General features: G+C 38.5%; 1 protein-coding gene across 1 annotated transcript; it reads left to right on the forward strand.

The window, feature by feature from the left end:
- The first annotated feature begins 1,252 nt into the window (after positions 1-1,252).
- On the forward strand, positions 1,253-5,070 carry LOC104945888 (uncharacterized). The gene is made up of 11 exons (XM_010771616.1): positions 1,253-1,381; positions 1,508-1,590; positions 2,021-2,114; positions 2,534-2,660; positions 2,782-2,972; positions 3,114-3,231; positions 3,320-3,411; positions 3,650-3,767; positions 3,954-4,058; positions 4,141-4,326; positions 4,414-5,070. Exons 1-11 carry the CDS (start codon positions 1,253-1,255, stop codon positions 4,599-4,601), a joined length of 1,431 nt encoding a protein of 476 aa, XP_010769918.1. The 3' UTR covers positions 4,602-5,070.
- Positions 5,071-21,972: the final 16,902 nt, after the last annotated feature.

Consider the following 21,972-nt stretch of genomic DNA (forward strand, 5'->3'; position numbering starts at 1 on the left):
TGGTTAGTCTACATTTTATGAATTTAATCAAAGTCAGTATATGTGATTTAAAGTAGCCACTGGTTTAATAATGCTGTTGATACTTCATATTTCTATATATTTGCACATCGATTTTGTCAGAGGACTAAGGACTAAAACCAATAAGCGGATGTAAATGACATGATAATGAAAAAAAAAATACATTGAGCTTTGATATTTTTCATGTTTGCTGAAGGTTGGTGGTTTTGTAACAGTTCTTTAAATCTGTCAATTAGCTAAAATAATCTGTTTAATGGGTTTGAATAATTTCCCCCCCAAACAGATGGTAGTCCTCCATGCAGTAGTTCCACCATAACAACACCATGTCTAAGCTACCAAGATCCTGGTAAGAAAAAAGCTACTTTTTCTCATGGTATGTATTTATATTTCTGTATTTAAAGATTTTAATATGCAGAGACTTGAAGACCTTCTACGGGACTCTGAGACCATTAAGGAGCAAGATGTTGGCGATGTGCCACCATTGTCATCTTGGACTCAAAGGCAAAAAGAGTTTCAACAGTGTGGCAACAGGCGAGGCCACAGAACATTGACAACTTATTAATAACTAAGAATATCGTCAAGATGACCTGCAATCTCTGTCTCCTGGAAGAAGCTGTCATCCGTTGTGAGGAATGTATGCCATCAGAGTGGTTTTGTGCAGAGTGTGATATCTTGGTTCATACAAAACACACTCTGCACAGTAGGCAAACCACCTGTAATGGATTTTAAAAGTACATTCCTCCAACAGAGTCTGTGAAACTCCAGGATGGCAAATACATCATTTCTAAACAAGGTTAGTGTCCCGTTTTTTTAATTGATCAGCCTTTTTTCCCCTCACAAAAAAACTCATTTTAATCTCAAATTGCATTCTGTTATCATAGTGCTTGCTTACAACATTGTTAAATCTCCTCCTGATTGTACTTTGACCTTGCAGACCGTTTGCTTCCAACATCCTTTCCTTCAAGGATATGTTCTAGTGAAGTTTTCGATGTTGCAGTCTCTGTATGTAGACCTATCATATTGGTGTGCATAAATGATAGGTTTTGGTGAAATTGTTTTTTTTAAAGTATTTTTTAACTAATACATTACTCTAATTCATTGTTATTGTTTTTTTCTTTATGTGTTCTTAGGCCGTTACGATCTTAATGTTCCAGAGCTAACATGCAAACATTGCACTAAGAAATGGGGTCCAGAATTCAATGACTTGGTTAGGAGTGGATACTGGCCAGCTACCATGCAAGCACAGACCCTGTTCCACCAAGATCTGTTCCATTCCTTTGAGGCTATGAAGACGGCAGCTCCAGGAATGTCTAGACAAGCCTTTACTGCAATGTTGGACCAGAGAACAAAGCAGTTTGGAAGAGTAAGTACAAATGTGAAGCTGAAAGACAAATACATGTATTATCATAATAAATATATTTATGGCCAATATGGATGAGCGAGATATGATACAAAATATGATAACATATATAATGTATTTTTATTTCAGACTGGCAAGGTGAATGCAGATGCTTTTCAGAGAAGCTTTCTGCAGTATGTGTACTGCACATTTGAAGAGAATAAAACTTCTGGGTAAAGAGCCATTTGTCTGTCCAGCCTGTAGCCCTGAAATGGTGGCTGTTTCAGTAGATGGCAATAGGAAACTTTACAGGTTCCAGAAAACAAACCAGTAAGTTTTTTACATTGACACAGCAATTGTCCTTAGTCCTTGTATTTTAATTTGACATTGGGATTGCTATTTTTATTTATTTTTTACATTACATGTCATTTGTTAGACGCTTTTATCCAAAGCGACAGTACGTGGACAATCCCCACAGGAGCAATTAGTAGCTATAGTTCTTTCCTGTTATATAGCTGTTAAAACTACAGCTGTTGAATCTAAAATATTTCTGTTAGACTTTATAACCTTGTTTTGAAAGATGTGCTTTAAATATAATTATTATTATTATTACTATGTTCAATTTGTAACTAGAGTGGTTATCTATAATTCCTTTTCTTATAGGAGTGAAGAGCCAGGCTTCTTTGACGGAGTGTTTTTAGCCCAAGACTCTGAGGTTTCCACTTTTGTGGAGGATGTTCGAGGGGCTGTCAAAAGTGTGAGTTTTAAATTAAGCAGAGCAAAATGTATCTCACCTTTCTTAATAACTAATAGAAGTTAAAATAGTAGTAACACAGTTGCCTTCATATTTTTTTGGAGATGGGATAGAAGTGTTGAGACCAGATGACAGGGTGATGAGGTTAGCAATGCGGTCAAACTGTCACAAACATTATTGCTGTAAAACTGGATTGAAAAAACAGCAAAATTCTAATCCAGAATATATTACACATTTGGAGCCTTCCAATTATCCAAAAACAGGTTTGTTATTATCCAGGGAGTTGCATATCCAGGTGAATCTGGCAGTCGAGCACACTGTGTAAAGTTTACATGTTTGATAATACCGTCAGTTGGTCCCACTATCCAGTGTTTTGAAATAACTTCTGATAATGATTCTCTAAAAACGATTTACTTTGGTAGACTGCAGGAAAAGCAATGTGTGGGGAATCTCACTGGACAGCAGCAAGGGAGACCTCTAAGCGAGCCAACAAGTTGGATGAAGAAGGTGTTGAAATTGCTGTGTGTAGGCATGGATTTCTTCTCAAAGGTTGGTAGTTGTCTTGATCATTTTCAATTAAAATATTTGTAGATAATCTGAAGCCTTACCTTCAATCTGCTTTGTACTCACTATTTTTATTTTATTTTTAAAAAGCTTTAAATATGTATAGAGGAGAAATCTTATCCGATGTTTCTCCAAAAAGAGTTCCAGAGTGCCTCACTTTTGGCAATGGACGTGACGTGTCGGTATGTACCATATCTTGACAAAGTGTCAGAAGCCTTGCCTCATCTTCAGCCCCTAAAGGAAATGAGACATTGCTTGTCTGTGATGCATGCCAAAGCCCACAACACCAAATGCGAGGTGAGGATTTGAATTACTTAAACAACAATTAATGGTAAATCTGACCACTACACATGAGTCTGAACTGATCCAAGAGAATGTTTTAAGTTATGAGTTGTTGACCTTGAGATTTGCATCAACATTGATTACCTCATGCTTTAGATTATTTGGAATGCACGGAACCAGGAGGGTGCCGGCACCACTCTTGGTGAAGAAGTGGAACAAGTAAACAGCTTCTTATCCAGATGTGGCCTAACAACTAAATACATGGCCAAGTCAGGTTTGTGAACTTGTTTGGGCCCTGCCTTCCTGTAAATGTACACATTTATATTTTATAACATTGTAATGAGATGTATTCTTCTTCACAGCAAGAACTGGCATGCTCACAGTCCATGCTATGGGCTGGAATCATCGCAAAGAGAATGGCCTCCACATTGCCATGTCCTCTAGATTCAAAAAAGTATGTTTGTGTATTGAAATGGAGATAACTATTTTAAGCTGTAAAATTTGATATTTAAGTCCACCCAATATATATAAAAATTACACCCCCATATAGACATTGCAGTGGTGCAGGACTAGAGCTACGAAATTCATTAAATATGTTATTGTGTTAATTTCCTCCTTAAAATGCATACTTTTGGTTTATTTTCATTGAATTATTTTATAAAATGGCATGATTCTGTTTTGCTATTTTGCAGACAGCAGAAAAGACAGAGGCTGTAACTGAGAGCCTGAAGAAAATGCAGGACCAGTTGAATTGCTCTGATGACATGCTAGAACTGTGGGTTGATGATGTCAAACAGTGGGCCAGTAAAGGTAAGAACAATGCTGATTTGACGTATACATAGATGGAGTCGGTTCATAAAAACTAAATAATGCTGTCCAAATTAAACTTTGTCCTTTAGTGTGCCTGTTAGTGTGCCTGTTAGTGTGCTGATGTGCAAATAACAGACCTTGATTGTGTTTGAAACTTGTTTTCTTCTTTTTATCTTATTCATTTAGGAAGTGCATCAGCCAGTCCTGCAGATGCTGGTTGTTTGCAGATCTCAATAGAAGCACTCTTTGTGAGCATTTGCCAGAAAAAGCACTACCTTTACAGACAAAATGGTAAGCATTTTGGGACATTTATTGGTTGTGTTGATTAAATCCCGTCAGCTCTTTTGTAATCTATGTTTTACTCTCATTACAGATCGTAACAAAAGGCGTCAAAAGATCGTCCAAAAGGTTGCCCAAGAAAAGAAAAGGTTGCTAGAGGACATCCACAAGTACAACCAGCAACCTGATGGTGACCCTATTGACACCAACACGGTTGTGGAGAAACTCTCAACCAAATCTGCAGAGAGCATGATCTGGCCTTGGCAGGAACCCAACAGAGGTGCTGTATAAAGATTTTACTTCTAATCTACAAAACTGTAGTAATAAAATGTGTTCATTAATGTGAAATGTTTATATTCATTCTCAGACGGTGTGGACATTCTCACTAAGAAGGGGCTGTTTGACCAAAAAATGCTTCTGTCACGACTGACAGAAGAAAAGCAGATCCTTGTGAAGGAGATGATGCAGCACTGTCCGTACCTCAAGGACTCTGTATCAAAGATCCAGACACTGATGGCCTCAGTTTCATTGATCACACAGACAGGAAGTAAGTGAACCACATGGATTTATTCACTTTAAAATACATAAGCCAATGTTTTTCAAACCAGCAAAGGCAAACACACTTTAAAGAAGATTTTATCCATCTGTTTGTTTTTATTTGAGCTGACTGCATTCTAGTCTTTCTTGACCTAAATAAGTTTGAAGACGAGGACATGGAAGAAGAAAAAGAATGGCAAAGTGACAACAGCTCAGATGATGAAGATGACGCAGAAGAAGGGACTTGACTTGTGGAAAGTTACTTGGTGCCCTTATGCAGTTCTATAGTTAAAGCGGACATATTATGCTTATTTTCAGGTTCATATTGTGTCCATATATCTGCTTTTTTACTGTTCTTCATTTTCACAGCTCCCTTCAGCCATTCTGACTTAATAATCAGATTTCAGCTAGCTGACTGTTTTAAGTGAATAAAAAGGTAGTAAAGTGACACAAAGCAGTCTAACAACTAACCCGTGGTGTTTAGCTAACTAACAGACACAGCTAGCTAACATGTAGATGTTTCTGTCTGGATTTGATTAAGTGTGCAGTTTTTACGTTAAAGCTGACATATTAAGCTTATTTGAGTTTGAAATGAGTGCTTCTACTGTGACATGTTTCCATGCTTTAATGTTGAAAAATTACTTTTTTCCTCATATTACCTGTGCTGCAGCACCTCTTTTCTTAGAAAAGAGGTGCTGCAGCACAGGTAATATGAGGAAAAAAGTAATTTTTCAACATTAAAGCATGGAAACATGTCACAGTAGAAGCACTCATTTCAAACTNGTGTTGACGATTTTTACCATGCGGCTAGAGACGTGAGATGTCCGATTCCGTCCTTCAAACGTGGGACAGTTACACGTATTGTGAACATGGGGGGACAGTGGAAATACCAGGAAGGCCAAGCAATAATATACTTATTCGAGTGTGCTTGCTTTTTTCTTTGGGAAGTTCCATCACTGTTGGGGAATATTTTCCGCAAGTCCAATAACTTGACCCCAGTTTTATAGTCAAACTTGTGTGCTGACTGGAGACAGCACCTGTAACCATTGCTGCTGTGCTCTCCGCTGTTCTGGTCTCCCGTTCCTGCTGTGATCAGCTGATGAGTTGTTATGATTTCTTGTTATTCACATGTTGATTTGCTCTGAACTAGGTAAATATTCTTTGGTTTTTTTTCTTTTTTTTTTGATGGGTTCTGGGGCTAAGTTCTTCAGAATTGACGTGGCACTCTCCGTGCAGTCGAACCTCTGCGCTTGGGGACTTTGATGTTATTCTCCGGGCGATACTCTAAATAACATCAGTGTTTGACATCAGGCTCGCGGCCTTCCTAGGTCCTGTCGGCCTGACTCTCCATTGCGACAGAGTGTCCATTACAATTCATTTAAAATGCATGGTCCGGGCTGCATTAATTTCATCTGCCATAGTTCTCATTATAGAGCCCTGGCGAGAAACCTGGACAAACTGAGAACTGCGCCGAATTTGAATCGTGCGTGGACCATAATATATCAACAATTAACAACTCTTCACTTATTTTCCAAAAATACGTCTCCTTGCAGTATAAATCCGTATTCGGCTGAATTTTATATGATATATATTTGTAGATAGGCTTTATTTACCCCCATAATCTTCACACTTAGATAGATAGAAAGACACCCTAGTGTTTTAAAAGCCACCCGCTATTGAATATTAGGGGAAAGTTAGAAAATGATAGAAATATAGAAAGAATAGAAAAATCAAAGAAGGATGCTGTAGGGATCTCTACAATTAAACACTGTTTTAGTGCGGAATTTACACAGGATACTAATAGGAGGATGTGGCAAACAGACAAAAATATATTGGCACGTATTATGTATTTACTCTTAGTGTAGGGGTTAGATGTATAAGAAGTGCAGAATTGGACGTTTGTAGGGACTGCACCAGCTTCATTCATTGAATAACTTTTTAGTATTTGTGTATATGATACGTATGCATACGAAACATGAAAGGAGTGCAAAATAGCCATATATACAGTCTTAATTAACTCTAGTAGAGATAACAAGAATGAATACACTATAGGGTTCGGCAGATAAGTGTTTAGTCTTTCAAGGCACTAAACTTCAATATCTTCGGGCCTGAGTTGTTGGCACTGCAATACCTTCCCCTGAATGTTACTCTGGTGTAGAATGAGTCTGATTAAGGGTTGTTTATATTACATAATTGAATCAGAATCTGTGGTCTAGTTAATTTAAAAAGTATATCATAACATTAATATTGCCTATTAATTTTGTGAAATAAATACACAACAGCATACAATGCCATTATACATAAATTTGTATTATTGGTTTGTAGGACAGTATGTATAACATCTGAATGTTATTTTCAAAGTTTTACTTAATTTACAGGTATTGTTTTAAATATTTACAATTTATATCTTGATGCGACAGAAAAGGTATACCGTCTTTAACGGTAATATTGAAATTCTGATTTCCATATATGTGTTCTCCCACACCCAAAACCCTGAATATCTTCTAAACTCGGGGTTATTAACATTCTTATTCAAGTAAATTAAAACATACAAGTCCCGGTCTGTCGCTGGCACGTCGTATGGGTTGAAATTACGCCTATCTACGCAATGGATCATATAAAGGTCAGCCCGAATTGCTGTTGATATGCGAGGAGACGCATTGTGTGAATAAATGGCAAGAGTGTTTAATGCTGATATATTTATGATCCACGAGTATGTTCGGGGCGGGCAGGTCTTATTTGTCCAGATAGTCTCCATCAGGGCGTCTACTAAGAGAGAACAACGGCAGAGTCTAATACTTTATGCGAAGCAAACAGGTGATGATTCCAAAGAAAAAAAAAGAGAAGCAAGCACATCGGAATAAAGTATATTTATTTTAACATTTCGATTTCATATCGCATATAACACCAACTTATTCCCAACAATTGCTTTGGGGCTAAAACATCCCAATCAAGACTGAGGATCTTGAACGTCCACGCATCAACCCCACGTCTGTTTTCCGGTAATTCGTGTTTTATGACGGAATGCCTATTTTGGTTTATACACACAGACATATCCTTCACAAAAACCTGGTTTAGTTGTACACGTTAAAGTTAAATCCCTCCGCTTGATGGGCACCCTTTCGTAAAAAATGTTTTAAGGTACTAACTAGGGGTTGTAGTTGAAGGTAGTTCTGTAAATTAACAATGACCCAACGCGTTTTTGCCATGGCAGGACCGCAATCTGCACAACGTCGCGTCCTATCGGACATATATCTTTCGAGAACCACAACAGCCTCGTATTTAAATACATTTAAATTTGTTTACCAGTTGGTGGATGATTGTTGCTATGACAGATTAATTTCCCCTATGCCAAATGGCCTCAGATTGTAAGCTTTTAAAATCAAGTATCCAACTTTGCGATGTTTTATTTGGTCATTCGGGCAGGTTCAATTTCCTTTGGTTAATTTTCGCTATGAAACTTTTACAAGCCTATAGTTGCCTATGGGACAAGTAGGTGACACTATTGGTTATTATTTGCTTGAATTGTTCTCCCTTTGATGTACGCGAATCAACAGTGTTAGGGCTTTTTACGTGCCACAACATTCACACACAACCGGTTACACCTGGGCCGGCCAATGTCCTGTCTTATTGTCTGACCCTTTTAACGATGTCCTTAACAAACCACTACCAGGTGCTTTTGGGGGAAGGAACTGTTTTTCCTTCTCCCCGATCCCTCAGACATAGGTTCTAAGTTCTATGTTAATTAAATGTTACAACATCCAATATCATATCTCTGTTTCAAATGACTGTATGTCTGTTAAGCTACATATTGATGTGTGAAAGACAACTCTAATATTTACAGACATCAGTTATGTACAAATCAAGTTTATTACTATTTTGGTAAGATAAAAGAGCATATGTAGCAAAACACAGGTTACAATATATGATCATGCACATGACAAAGTAAAGAAAGAGGTGCTGCAGCACAGGTAATATGAGAAAAAAAGTAATTTTTCAACATTAAAGCATGGAAACATATCACAGTAGAAGCACTCATTTCAACCTCAAATAAGCTTAATATGTCCGCTTTAATGTAAAAACTGCACAATTAATCAAATCCAGACGGAAACATCTACATGTTAGCTCGCTGTGTTAGCATGCTAGTGTTGTGCCTGTTAACTAGCTAAACACCACGGGTTAGTTGTTAGACTGCTTTGTGTTTGGTGTCACTTTACTACCTTTTTATTCACTTAAAACAGTCAGCTAGCTGANTTTTTTTAAACACCTTGAATTTCAGGGGGGGCGCAGGGCTCCGTTGGTGGGGCGCAGCGCCACTCCAAGACAATGGGGGAAACACTGACAAGCAAGTCATAATGTCAAACTGGCTGCTTAGGTGCTTAGGTACTAGTACAGTACAGTTCAAATACAGATTATTTCAGTTAATCGAAATGCTTCACCTTACTGTTTATTTTATTATATTTTGTATTTATTTGAGTGAATATTCACAGTTTAGTAATAATTAAAAACCCAAAAATAATAGTTTATGTTTTGTGAGTACTAGTACAGTAAAGTTCAAATACAGATTATTTCAGTTCATCGAAATGCTGCACCTTAATGTTTATTTTATTATATTTTGTATTTATTTGAGTGAATACATTATTCAGTTTAATAATAATAATAAAAATATATATATATATATTTTATGTTTTGTGATAATTTTTTCTGCTGTACCGAAAAAATACCGAACCGAACCGTGACCTAAAAACCGAGGTAGGTACCGAACCGAAATGTTTGTGAACCGTTACACCCCTAATATGCACGTTAGCATCCGGCAGTTTCTACGTGCTAGGGACCCCTACTGTACATTTCTAACATAAAACTTTGGGATCCTCAACATTTCCGGGTTCATAGCTATGGCAAGTTGGCTAATAATGTTAAAAGACACAGAAAGAACACTTACACAATTAAATAAATAAATACAATTAACAAAATAAAGTGAACAAATTATCATTAAAATAATTGTATCTAATAATTGTAAATAAATGTATCTTCATTAATATAATAATTATTATGGTGTGTGTGTATGTGTGTGTATATATATATATATACTTGAATATGTTCAAATAAATTATTATACTCTATTTGTAGTAAATGATCATTTCCACATATATTTTCTAAAGACTTTGAATTAAGTGTGCTTTATAAGAACTCTTTGTGTGGCATGATTGTATTTAGAGTTAAACCTTATTTCCTCACGTGTCTCCCTGTGGTCTCCTGCAGTGCGGAGGGCAGCCACGTCTCGGGGCAGAGTAACGGCCGGGACCCCCAGGCGCTGGCCAAGGCCGTTCAGATCCACCACGACACACTGACCACCATGTATTTCGCCTGAAGCCTCCACTTCCCTCCACCTTTCCTCGGCCGCCCCCCCCACCCTCCGTGCTGCTGCAGCTGGATGGCGGCGGCTGTGACTGCAGTAAGGATGTAATAAGCCAGAGAGGAGTTACAGCCACATTATGCAATCTGAAACCAGCCAATAGTCTCTGTCCCTCTCCCTCCTCCTCTGTTCGACATCACCATGGATTCTTTCTCCTTCTTTTACTCTCCACCTTCAACTTTTGACCGCAGTTTATTTCTCATGTGTTCAAGAAAGGCGGAGCAGCAGGGAATCCAAAAACTGATGATTTTATGGTGCATGGGTGGAGGCCGAAGCAGTGACTCGTTCCTCACGTTGAGCCTAACGTCGCTGGTTTATTTAGTGACGGTTTTACATGTTTGTTTGCTTGTCTAGATACAAAACTATACGTGTTATTTCTCTGTCGAGCAAATGTGTGATTGCCATTGTTAGAGTACGCTCGTAAACACAAAAGCTTCGGCCTTTCTTCTTCTTTTCGTGTCTCTCCTCAAAGCTGCCTTAGCGGTTACTCTTCTGTCTCCCTTTAAGCCAACGGTTCCTCACAGTCATTCTGACAGTAAGAAACTCTGCACTCAGACGCTGAATGAATTTCTTATTTTTAAACAAAGCCACATCGACGGGGCATTGTGTATCTGGATGCCTTACCGCGACTGTTTGAAAACAAGGCCATGGACAGTTTTAAACTCCTCTCCTTCGTAGTTCTGCTCGTGTTGAACCAAACCTTTCCCGTGTGTTTTTTATTCCTCGCTATTTATACACATTTTTCTGTTTTAAGTTAAATTTACAGCAATAGAGCAGAATGTTCATTACTTCTGACGACCACACATTTTTGACTTTTCCCCATTTTTACAGACCAATTTAGTTGTGGAGAACTCTTTTTGGTGCAATAAGGTGTTAGCGCAGACAGTGTGTGTGTGTTGGCGTGGTAAAACGGTTTGTTTCGAGTTCGTTTTGGCAAGTGAGCTTGGACTCAGGAATGTATTTGAAATTTGAAGTAGAGACGGATGCTGCAGACGTGAGGTCTGTTAGAGAGATTTATCAAAGTGCCTGAATCGGTTAGAGAGTGATCTGTGGACGGATGGAAGGGTTAGGATCTTATGTAGGTTAGTGCGCCTCAACGCAAGCCACAAGGTTGTGTGATTCATTTTAATATTTCGTTTTCTGGTGATCAGAAGGTGGTTACCTCCATGTCCACTCAACACGCTGATTTCCTTCTGTGGAAATCATTTTAAAAAATGCTTCAACCGGTTACCAAGTACAACAGTTTTCTCTGATTATGTTGCTCTTAAAGGACACAAAGTTCTAGTCATTTAAGGAAATGCGCAATAATCATCGTTTTTAATGCAATTCTCTTTTAAATATTCTTAGTGTAGATTATGGCCCTTTGAATTGCCACCACATTAAATATAATGAAGGTCACAAGGTAGACCTTGAAGGTTTTTTCCTCATCACAATAACAAATCTATATTTCAAATCTGAACTCACTTGGTGGCAGTTTGTTTCGGTCCACCTGTCATATTATTTTACACAATCTAACACTATTGTTTTCTCAACAAGTGGTTTATGGTGCTATAATGTTCAGGTTTGGTTGACGGTGATCTTACGAATTTGTATCGTTTATTACTGTGGTCATAGTGATGGTGGTGATTTACAGCATCATTAACTAATAATGAACACCATCATAAAAACTGGACATTATGAACTTGCTAAAGATGGATGGCAGAGCTGGATTATATTGAACAGGTGTGCCGAAAAAAGTTGCTACCAAGTGTAGTTTTTAGTCATTTCTTGTAGCTCTAATTTCTTATTTCATGATCTGAAAAAGAACCAAGTTTTAAATTTTAAGATCAAAAATGAGAAAATCTAAATAATAATCTCATTTATTGCGTCTCTGGCCTTCAGTCGAAAGGCAGAGACTCTCCTGTGTTATCTGAGGGGACTCACTGCCAGTGGAAAAATAATATTACATATTCAGATTTCACTCTCTTCATCCTTTGCATTTTTGTTGCGTTTGTTTTCAGAAGAAATCCGGGCTGGGTATCTCCAGAGCCAGTTTCAGGAGTATTAACGGTTCTAAATAAGGCTGCCATTAAGGACTACTCTTACCTTAAATTAAGTGTTTTGTCCATAAAATGTTAGAAATGTCTGTTGTAATTTCCCACATACCAAGGAAATATATAGTTTTGACCGACCGACTGTCTAAACTCCAAAGAAACCGTTTAATAACATAAATACGAATAAAAAAAGTGGCAAATTCTCACAAAGTTAGACAATTCAGCTTGACAAATTCCTCAAAATCAAAAACAACGGTTGGCGATGGTTGCAAAATAGTAATAACAATTTCAAGACCAGTTACTAAACAATAATAAGTCCTGTCATATATGCAGTGAGGAACACATTTGGACATCCTTAATAATGCCTTGAATCGCTCACTGTTGCCAGATTTTCTTTAATACCCAGGCTGAGGGTGTTTCTGTCATGGCCTTGCAGTTCAGTTGAAACAGAGGAAGCCTTCAGGTTTCATCTCTTGGACCAAACCATTGTGCCTGGTCAGGGGGTGGAGGACTTGAGGAGGGGCCTTGCAGCACCTGGCTGATGACCTCTGTACTGCTAACTGTGCTAGCCGCGTGTCACCACAACCAAACTAAAGCTGCTATAGAGAAACACATTTATTTAATATTTCATCAGATACATATATATTAATACGGAGAGATTAAGAGGATTATGGTATTTTACTGCACTTAAAGAGACGCATGTGTTTTTATGGTTAAGCATTTTTAATTCTGAGATATCACGACCGTTTGTCCCGCTGTGTGTTTGTTGTCACGTTGCAGCTGTTTCTTAATGTCAGACATTACCAGCATTTGATTTTACTTGAAAGAAAATGTAGTCGTGGGCATGTTGAATATTGTTCGCTCGAGCTTCTGCCTGTTTTTAAAAAGTCTATATGGAGCCTTATTAATCTTTTCCTGCTCGGCGTCGGCAGAGCTGGACAGCCTTTTGTCCTTCAAAATAAAAGTATGACTTGAGATATATTTATATGTAGAGATGTTAATGTAATGCACACACCACTTATTTTTTTTAACCAAGTCCTATTTGACGCAGAGGCTGTACGGAGATATGGCGTTTAATAATAGTGGTATTTTATCCAAATTTGATAATGCAATAGGTTTACTCGTGTGATGTTTGCCGCGTGGAGACTTGTCGTGTCAAGAGATGGGAGGAACCATTAACCCTCCTGTCAAAAGATCCCCCCTCTCCTTTAATATCATCTCCAAAACTCATTACACTTTTAATAATTTTCTCAATGCATGTGCTGCTTCAAATTTAGTTGAGTTCATATTCAAGAGAGGAGGAGGGTTGATGGTTCATCCTCCGATCGACGTTAACAGACTGTGCCTTTCCTGATGGTGCTGAAAAAAATCAAAGAGATGTTAACTTTCAGACAGGGCGCTGAAGCCCGTTGATAAGTATTGATACATGACGATACTGTAAGGCGTGATTGTGTTTGTTTTGTGTTTGTGGATACCTCGGACATATGCCAAGAACAGACAATATGCAGAACTGATCAGTGTGGAGCTGACAGGACCAAAAGGCCTGTGGGGGGTGGGCACTCAAGCACAACCCCGAAACATTAGTAGAGAATCAAATCATGTAGGTAACGAGTAGCTCAGTTGAGACTTTATGTAGCATTATTTATTTATTTCTAAGATGCCTCCCTTTACTGCCTGTACACCCATTACCCCCCCCATGTTCATCTTAAGTGGACGGCAATAATGAAGCAATCGTCTGTGCAATCCATTTCTGTGGCCTCCATTAGTGTATGCATCATTGTCTTTTATCTTCTAATATTAATTTTGTTTACAGATAGCGCTAGTTCTTGGGGTTGAGTTATTTCTCCACGAGTGCCCGTTTCCCCACAACAATACATCTTGAACCCTCTGCGGTTGGCTGCATATCATACTCATAAACAAAACAATGTTTGGGTTTCACAGTATATTAATGTGCTTCTTTTTCTTTTTTGCCTGATTACTAAATGGTGTCACTTTTAGAACTAAAACTGTACGTCAAGACCTTTTTTTGTCTTAACACTCATCTGATCCTGGTCCTAAGTTGAGCCTTTTTATTTGGTTGTCATATTTAATTTTTGGGAATAAATGCTCTATGTATGAAATGTGTGTTTTGTTTTTTAAACATGGTCCTACGCAGGAGTTTATCACATGAATACTGTCTACACAATCTTAACATTAGTTTCAGCTTTCGCTTGCTCCAGCTGTCATACATGAATTGAAATGTGTACAGTCTGGTTAAGTCACATGTTTAAAGAGACCCTATTATGCTTGTTGGGGGTTTCCCTTTCCTGTAGTGCGTTCTATAAGTTTGTGTGCATGTAAATGGTCTGCAAAGGTCCCCCCCTTGAACTCCTTTGTTTACTTCTGTAACACAGTGACATCACTATGTATCACTCTGGCTTCTATTGGCTAGCGCTCCATCACATTGTACGTGATAGGCTAAGGGGTGGGACATCTCAAAGCGGTTAACCAATCACAACAGAGCCGGTCAGCTAACCAATCAGAGCAGACTGGGCTCTGGTTTCAGACAGAGGGTAAAAAGAGGTGCTGCAGTATGAGAAAAATAAAGAGCTTTTTGAACATTAAAGCATGGAGACATGTCACAGTAGAGGGAACACATACTCATATGAACCTGAACATTTGCAGAATAGGGCCCCTAACGAAATGTAGGTTAATATTTAGCTTCCTCTTAGTGATTCAACACACCAAAAATTTACAAAAATCTAAAAATTATGGAATAACATATTTTGTTTCCCTGTAAAGAAAATCTGAGTAAAAAGCCTAAGCATAATAGAGCTAATGTGCAATAGTAATGTGAGAATTGCCCTAAACATGTGTTTCATAACAAATGTATGACCACCATTGTTTTAATAATCTCATTACGTATGCTTTGGTAGAACTTAAATTGAAAGCAAATAGGGGGTTAAAACAAATATGGTTCTTGTCAGACGGTAAGAAGCCAGTAACATGACGCTGAATGATTCTCTCAGGGGTTTTAGGTCAGTTGAGCCAAATAAGCAGCAACAGCAGATATCCAAAATGCATCAGAATCTTCACCTGCTTTGGGATCATGAGAAAATATGATTCATAAAACTTAGTTTATAAATGGTAGGCCTACACAATAAACGAATAAATGCTGTACTGGGTTCAGAATACAACAGACACTATAAACGATGTTATCTTTGTACATGCAGTACGTGCGTTCATTATTACTGACAGGAAATGGCAGGGGGGGCGGTTATCAGTCACTTCCTGTTTGAAAGACACACTTTATAATATCGTTGTGTTTACGCCTCCGCCTGTTTCATGCCTATAACTCCGAATTAGCTCTCCAATGTTCTCTTTCCACTTCCTGCTTATGTAACGTCCGCTGGTTTTTAATTGCTTTATCCCTCTCTCCTATAAAACACTTGTGTCTGATTAAACAGTGCCCTGGTCAAACTGAGTCACATGAAGATGATATGAAACCAGTAAGATTCTGTCCTGATGGAACCTGCTTCATCTGTACCCGATGGTCGCAAGTTGGTACTTGTTCACTGTTAAAATAAATACAGGGGATTTTACAGTAAATTACTGGCAGCAAAGTTGCCAACAAGTTACTGTATTTTTACTTTACAGTAGCGATCTTGTATTTTGTTTACAGTATCAAAATCAGTGCTGTATTTTTATATTACTGTAATTGTCTATGTTGCTGTAATCTCAAAAAAAATATTTTACTGTGATTATACAATACTGGTATTGTGAAATAACAATACATTACTGTTCTGTATACAGTATAATTTTACAGTAGTGTATGCATCAAAACAGTATATTACTGCAGTTTTCTCTTTAACCAATTTTAGATCCATGTCTCATTTGCAATAAACAAAACTGGGATACAATTCATTTAAATATATGTTTATTGATTTCATTTCAATATTAAGTTCAATATGAAAAACATGGTAAAATAGGACAGTTCATGACAGATATAAATACAACAGTTTATGATAGTCAAAGTCAACCTCATTTCTTTTAACTCCGTCTATTCCTTCCAGGCCTAGACCTACGCAGTCGACCTCGATCTGAGGGTTGACGCGCGTAGCTACGAAAACTGAGACGGAACTTCCAATATTCTTTCTGAAACACGCGTAAATATCAGATTGGGGAAACACACCAACGAGTGTGGACCGTAACATCCTTTAACACTACATTCTTGCTTAATATATGGGATACTACGAGGTTGTAGAGACACCTCTGACTCCACCACGGATAAAACCACGGAACTCGCGTAACGAGACCGCAACCGCCACCGGCCAACTTCAACCCCCGGACCTACCATTCCACGGTTTACTATACCTTTTCGAGTCCTTCGTCAACACCGACGAGTTGCAATCTCCTGTCGGACGTCATTACTGAGTCATTTCCAACGGTAGGGTCTCACATGTTTAATCAAGGACTTCGAATGGCCGTTTCCAAATCTTGATATCCTCTCAGGACTAGTTTTGCGTGCCATTCTCAAGCGATCCTTTTTCCCTTACACAAAACCATTCACTTGAACGAAGTACATTACGAATGTCTAATAAGAAGAACTTCCCCTTAACGCTAGTACAACCTCCTCAAATTTTTTTCAAACGGGACCTCGTGTACACAACAATGAATTTACTCGTTTTTCATTTATGGAGAGACGACGACGACATAATTCGGCTAACTCATACCACCAACTCCGTATTTAGACACAAAAGGGGACAGGAAATGACTGTCTAGGGCAGCACCACCTCCGGGGTGGTAAGGGACGACTTGACAACTTACACACCATACATTTGTTTCTGGTCTCTCCTCTCCCTCACGAAAATGACAGTGTTTGGACACTGACAGTAAGCGGTTAACGCGTCGAGCCTTCGCATTTCTGTCGCCGTCTTTACAGGCGGTTTGCCAATAACCGGACTAGTGGGTATGTGCACGTGTCCAGCTCATTTTCACAAAGCCTACAGGGTTAACAGACTAGAACACTAAACATGACCACAGAAGGCTATTTCGTCACAGACTCCTCTTCGATCTTTAACACCGAGGGGAGCACTCCCTCAGTACTCTGGTCGCGTGTGTGCGACCGAGTCTGTTCGGAGGGCTGAAAAGCTGAGAGGCCATTGGTCTCTCGCAGTCGATAAATAGCCTAGGGATCACCAACCACAATCGAGACGTTGTGAAGTTCTAATACAACCTGGTCGGAAACCGGTTAAACACTTACAAAATGTAAATGCTAGGTAAAGTGATAAGACGGGGTCGCACAGGTTCGTGTCAGTCGCAAGAGTAGCGTTACCGAGACTAACCACGCCCTGATGTTGGAATCTGTGGGCAGTAATTTCCCGAGTCTCTTACACAACCGGCTACGAAACAGGTCTAACTCAAACCACTCTTTACACACATATCCTTCAAAGCAATCACACGAATCCAAGAGTTTTGACACCAAACACCAGAATATCCCCCCCTCACAATGCCGAACGAAGGAAGGACCAGCAGACTCACAAAAGTCGACACACACAAGATACATTTACTCGACACCGCCAACGGGAGGGCCGTAAACCGAAACGGTAGCGGACAGGGCGGGGACTTCTAACGCTCGTGTGCCCGGGCTGCGTGAGGGTTAGCGTCGCGTGTCGGCCGCGTGTGGACGACCTCTAATGATGTTTCGAACCCCTGTTAGTAGTAAGACCTCCGAGACATACACCTGTCTTACGGAGAGCGATGAACGAGAAACAAGAGCACCAATTTGAACCACTAATCATCACAGATCTCATCGAATCAATCTCCATCTCATCGAATCAATACACAAATCTCATCAAATCCTAAGACACTGCCAACGACATCAAATCAACACAAAAACATATGCTAATACACAATCAAACATGGTGAAAATTTCACTACAAAACAAAGCAAGAAATAAATCATATAATCATAAATAAAAGGACATACAGAAATCTGAGAAAAGAAATCTCAGAGGAAAACCAAACCAATAAACAGTTGGACACGGGAAAAACCGGGAAAACAAAACAAGGTCCGACGTACGGACCGGTAAAACAAATGGGTCGATAAAATTTATTTGCGAATATTAATAATGGTTAATGTATGACCACACACACGTAAGGAGAAGGGATCAACCCTGCTTGTCACCGATTGTCTACCGAATCACAGGAACAGAGTACAGGCATAATAAGTGTCCACTTTTATGTTGATTGGAATTTACGCGGTGCAAATCAGAAAACAAGACATAGACGATTGAGACCCAAAAAGTTCGCAATTTAATTTCGACATTAAATCACTTACCATAATTGTACGTATGCAAAGTTACAAGTAGTTATAATGTCTACAGTTGTTCCTGGATTTTGGTAAAACCATGGATGAATTAATAGGAAACCTATTTCCCAAATTTACATAATCCTTCAAGTAGAGTACCTAGATGTCACATCTTGCAACTTCGGTAACATCCACCGACCAAGTACTAGTCAGTAATGCTAGACTTGGATAACAATAATCGGTTTATCGCCCAGCAACGGCTCAAGTAGGTTTTTACCGTAGTCTTAAATTTTTGTGGGTAACTAATTCGTCATTAAATCAAAACTAGAGTGAAGGCTTTTACACCAGTGTTTAGACCCCTTACAGTGGTTTTAAGTATTTTGGCGTTTACATTCCCGAAACAGAGTTGCAACAATGAAGTTTTTATAAAAATAATTATTTACCTTTATGTACTTCCCCCTTTATGAATGGCTAATTATGTCAGTCAACATACGGATAAGTTCGGACATCTTCATTGCATTTTTTGTCCTTAGCACAGAAGACAAATTCTTTTGTGACATTTTTTTTAGACATTAGATCCGTCATTTACGACATAATGGGTGGTCATTAAATGAAACTAAACTATTATGTCACACTACGACATGTATACGGACGTAACACCCCTTATAATAGGAATCCGCCTTTACATATGCGTTAATTTTTGCTATGACATTATAGTCTCGTTATGACATTACAATGAACTTGTTACATGTCATTTGTAATGTCATAACGTCGTGATATCTCACCGCTTCAGTGCGGGGTGAATGAAGCGTAGACCCTGGAATAAGCTTTTTTATTATGTTAACTTCAGTTACCTCTCTCTTGAATGTAGAAAAGGGCAAAATTAACACGGGTACTTAATTTGAACAACAGTTAGAATTTTTTAGTAAAAGCTCAGTTTTTTTAAGTTTCTAACAGATTTTTGACACGTTATATTCTGATACTTTTTATGCGTTGATCTTTCTGATGTTTAGGGTCTCAGCGCATTCACCGGACAGTATTGACTACATAAGGGAGTCATCGATTTTTATGTAATGAATGATTTTTTCTTCGGACACACGAAACATGCGTTCCAACAATAGTATCGGTCATTATCATGGAGAACGATCAAGAGTTTGATTTTGTTTTGTGCTTCTCACATCGCGAACCAATCGATCGACTAATAATTTGCAATGTGTAATGTGAGCAACAAATGAGTCCGGCTTTCGGCACATTTCCGGCCAGGCGTACGACCGAGAATGCTGGCTCGATTAGCGGCGAAAAAGCTTTACATCCGTCCGAGAGGTTGTACGGGGTCTGAACATTCACTAAAAGTCGGAGAAACATTATGAAAGCCGGAGTTAAGATTTTCCTTTTCTCCAACTTTACATGCGTTTGCACGGTCGCCCGGTAGAAAACCCACAAACCAAGCCACTCGACACACGTTCTGGTCTCAACATCAAGTAACACTTCTGCGTGAAGTGTCCGTTTTCTTTAACATTGAAGGTGTCCAAATCGCTGTGAAAAACTGGACGTTTTAATGAAATTTAACTGTTTGTAGTATACACATTAACGCAGCAGTGTTTAAGTTTGCCTTAGCTTTCTATTAGAAAGAGCAGGGTAACTCGAAGTTATTTTAATAAAAAGCTAATTCCACCGGTACCTTCAAGGTGGCCTTCCCCTCCTGAAGTCGTGAGATACGTTGTATCCCGACGACGTAATTCCCCTTTAATAGGAACCGCCCTTACATATGTGTGGAAATTTTGGTTATGACATTAAAGTCGTTATGACATTATTCAATAACATCTTTTTTTTTTTTTTTTTTTTTTTTTTGTACATCGTCATTTTATGTGCATACATGACGACGTAACACCGTTTATAATAGGAATCCGCCCTTTACATATGTCGTAATTTTTTGCTATCGACATTTATCACGACATTTACAATGTCATATTAAAAACAACAATGACATGTTATAAGAGCCCACTCTTTATAGTCGCTCGTTCTTCTCTCTTGGCGACACTTGAAAATTGCCTAATCGAATCAATTTTCGCAATTATTAACGACACAAAAAAAGGGGATGTTTTTCAAGCATAAAAATAAAGCTCTGTAACTCATCGTCCTAATATACCGATTTGTCGAAGTTCGTGAGTCCGCCTGCGTTTTCCTCCTTCTCTCTAAGTCTTACAGCGAGTGAGCTTAAGCTCCTCCTTAGGAGGTTTGCGTTCTAGAGACGACCAGTACTACCGTCGTAAAGTTCCTTGTTTCTCTTCGGAAAAAGGAAAACCGATACATTGACCTCACTTTGTAATACTAGTACGACGTTACTTTACATTATTAACTCCGAAAATTTATAATGTAACATGTAATTAAACTTCGTATAACACACACACACACACATACTGACCGTTGCGTTCCTACTTTAACTTCCCGAGGTGACTCGGATTCTGTGCCCGTTCGTGTGGTTCCGGAGTTGTACAATCCATTCCTAACTGTCGAAATGGAAAACTGTACATTTCGACTTGTACATAAACTTAAGGTGTACGAAACATACATACGAAGTATATTTTACTACTAGAAGATACATACTAGGAGATATCATAAACTAAAAAGTCAAACTTTCATTCTATTTATTTATTTTTATAAAAGTTACTATACGACGCGAAAGGGTAAAACTAGGGTGAAGAGGAAACGTCCCTTGGTAAAATGAAAGTGTATTTAATGTCTTTCTAATGACAACACTAAACTACAACACCTGGAGTGATGACACTAAAACATTAAATTAACCAGCAACCATAAACTTAGACAGTACTTGCCAGGTTANACTAAGAAATGGTCGGATAAAGCAGGATTATGCGGTTCGACTAATAGTTGCTCAATTTCAATACCATAAGTCAGAACAAGGTCGAGAGTGTGATTATAGCAGTGGGTTGGTTTATTTACACTCTGACAGAAACCAACAGAATCTAATATAGAGTTAAATGCAACAGTAAGGCTATTTTTATCATCGTCAACATGAATATTAAAGTCACCTACGATAATTACTTTATCTGTTTTAAGTACCAAAGTTGATAGAAACTCATAAGAATTCTGAATAAGGACCTGGTGCACGGTACACTGTAACAAATAAGATTGGCTGCAAAGTTTTCCAGGTCGGATGCGTAAGACTAAAAACGAGGCTTTCAAAGGAGGTATAATTTAGTTTTTGTTTAGTATTGATAAGTAAACTTGAGTCAAAGATTGCTGCAACTCCACCTCCTCGGCCCGTGCCTCGGGCAATATGAGTATTGATATGGCTGGGGGGAGTGGCCTCATTTATGCTGACATATTCTTCATGTCTCAACCAAGTTTCAGTGAGACAGCATATATCAATATTATAATCTGATATTAAATAATTTACCAATATTGCTTTAGATGCTAGAGATCTTATGTTTAAGAGACCACATTTAATCTTCCTGTTTTGTTGCACTGTAGTAGTTGTTACATTTCCTTTTATTAGGTTATTATGTATGACACCTCTATTATTAGGTTTTACCTTAAATTGTCCTTGGGCAGACACACACACCGTTAATATTGGGTATTTTATTGGGTTCGGAATTCAACTTGAAAGACTACAAATCCCAGAGTCGCGTAA

This window comes from Notothenia coriiceps, unplaced genomic scaffold (genome assembly GCF_000735185.1).
Source record: "Notothenia coriiceps isolate Sejong01 unplaced genomic scaffold, NC01 NC01_scaffold00010113, whole genome shotgun sequence".
Taxonomy (NCBI): Eukaryota; Metazoa; Chordata; class Actinopteri; order Perciformes; family Nototheniidae; genus Notothenia; species Notothenia coriiceps.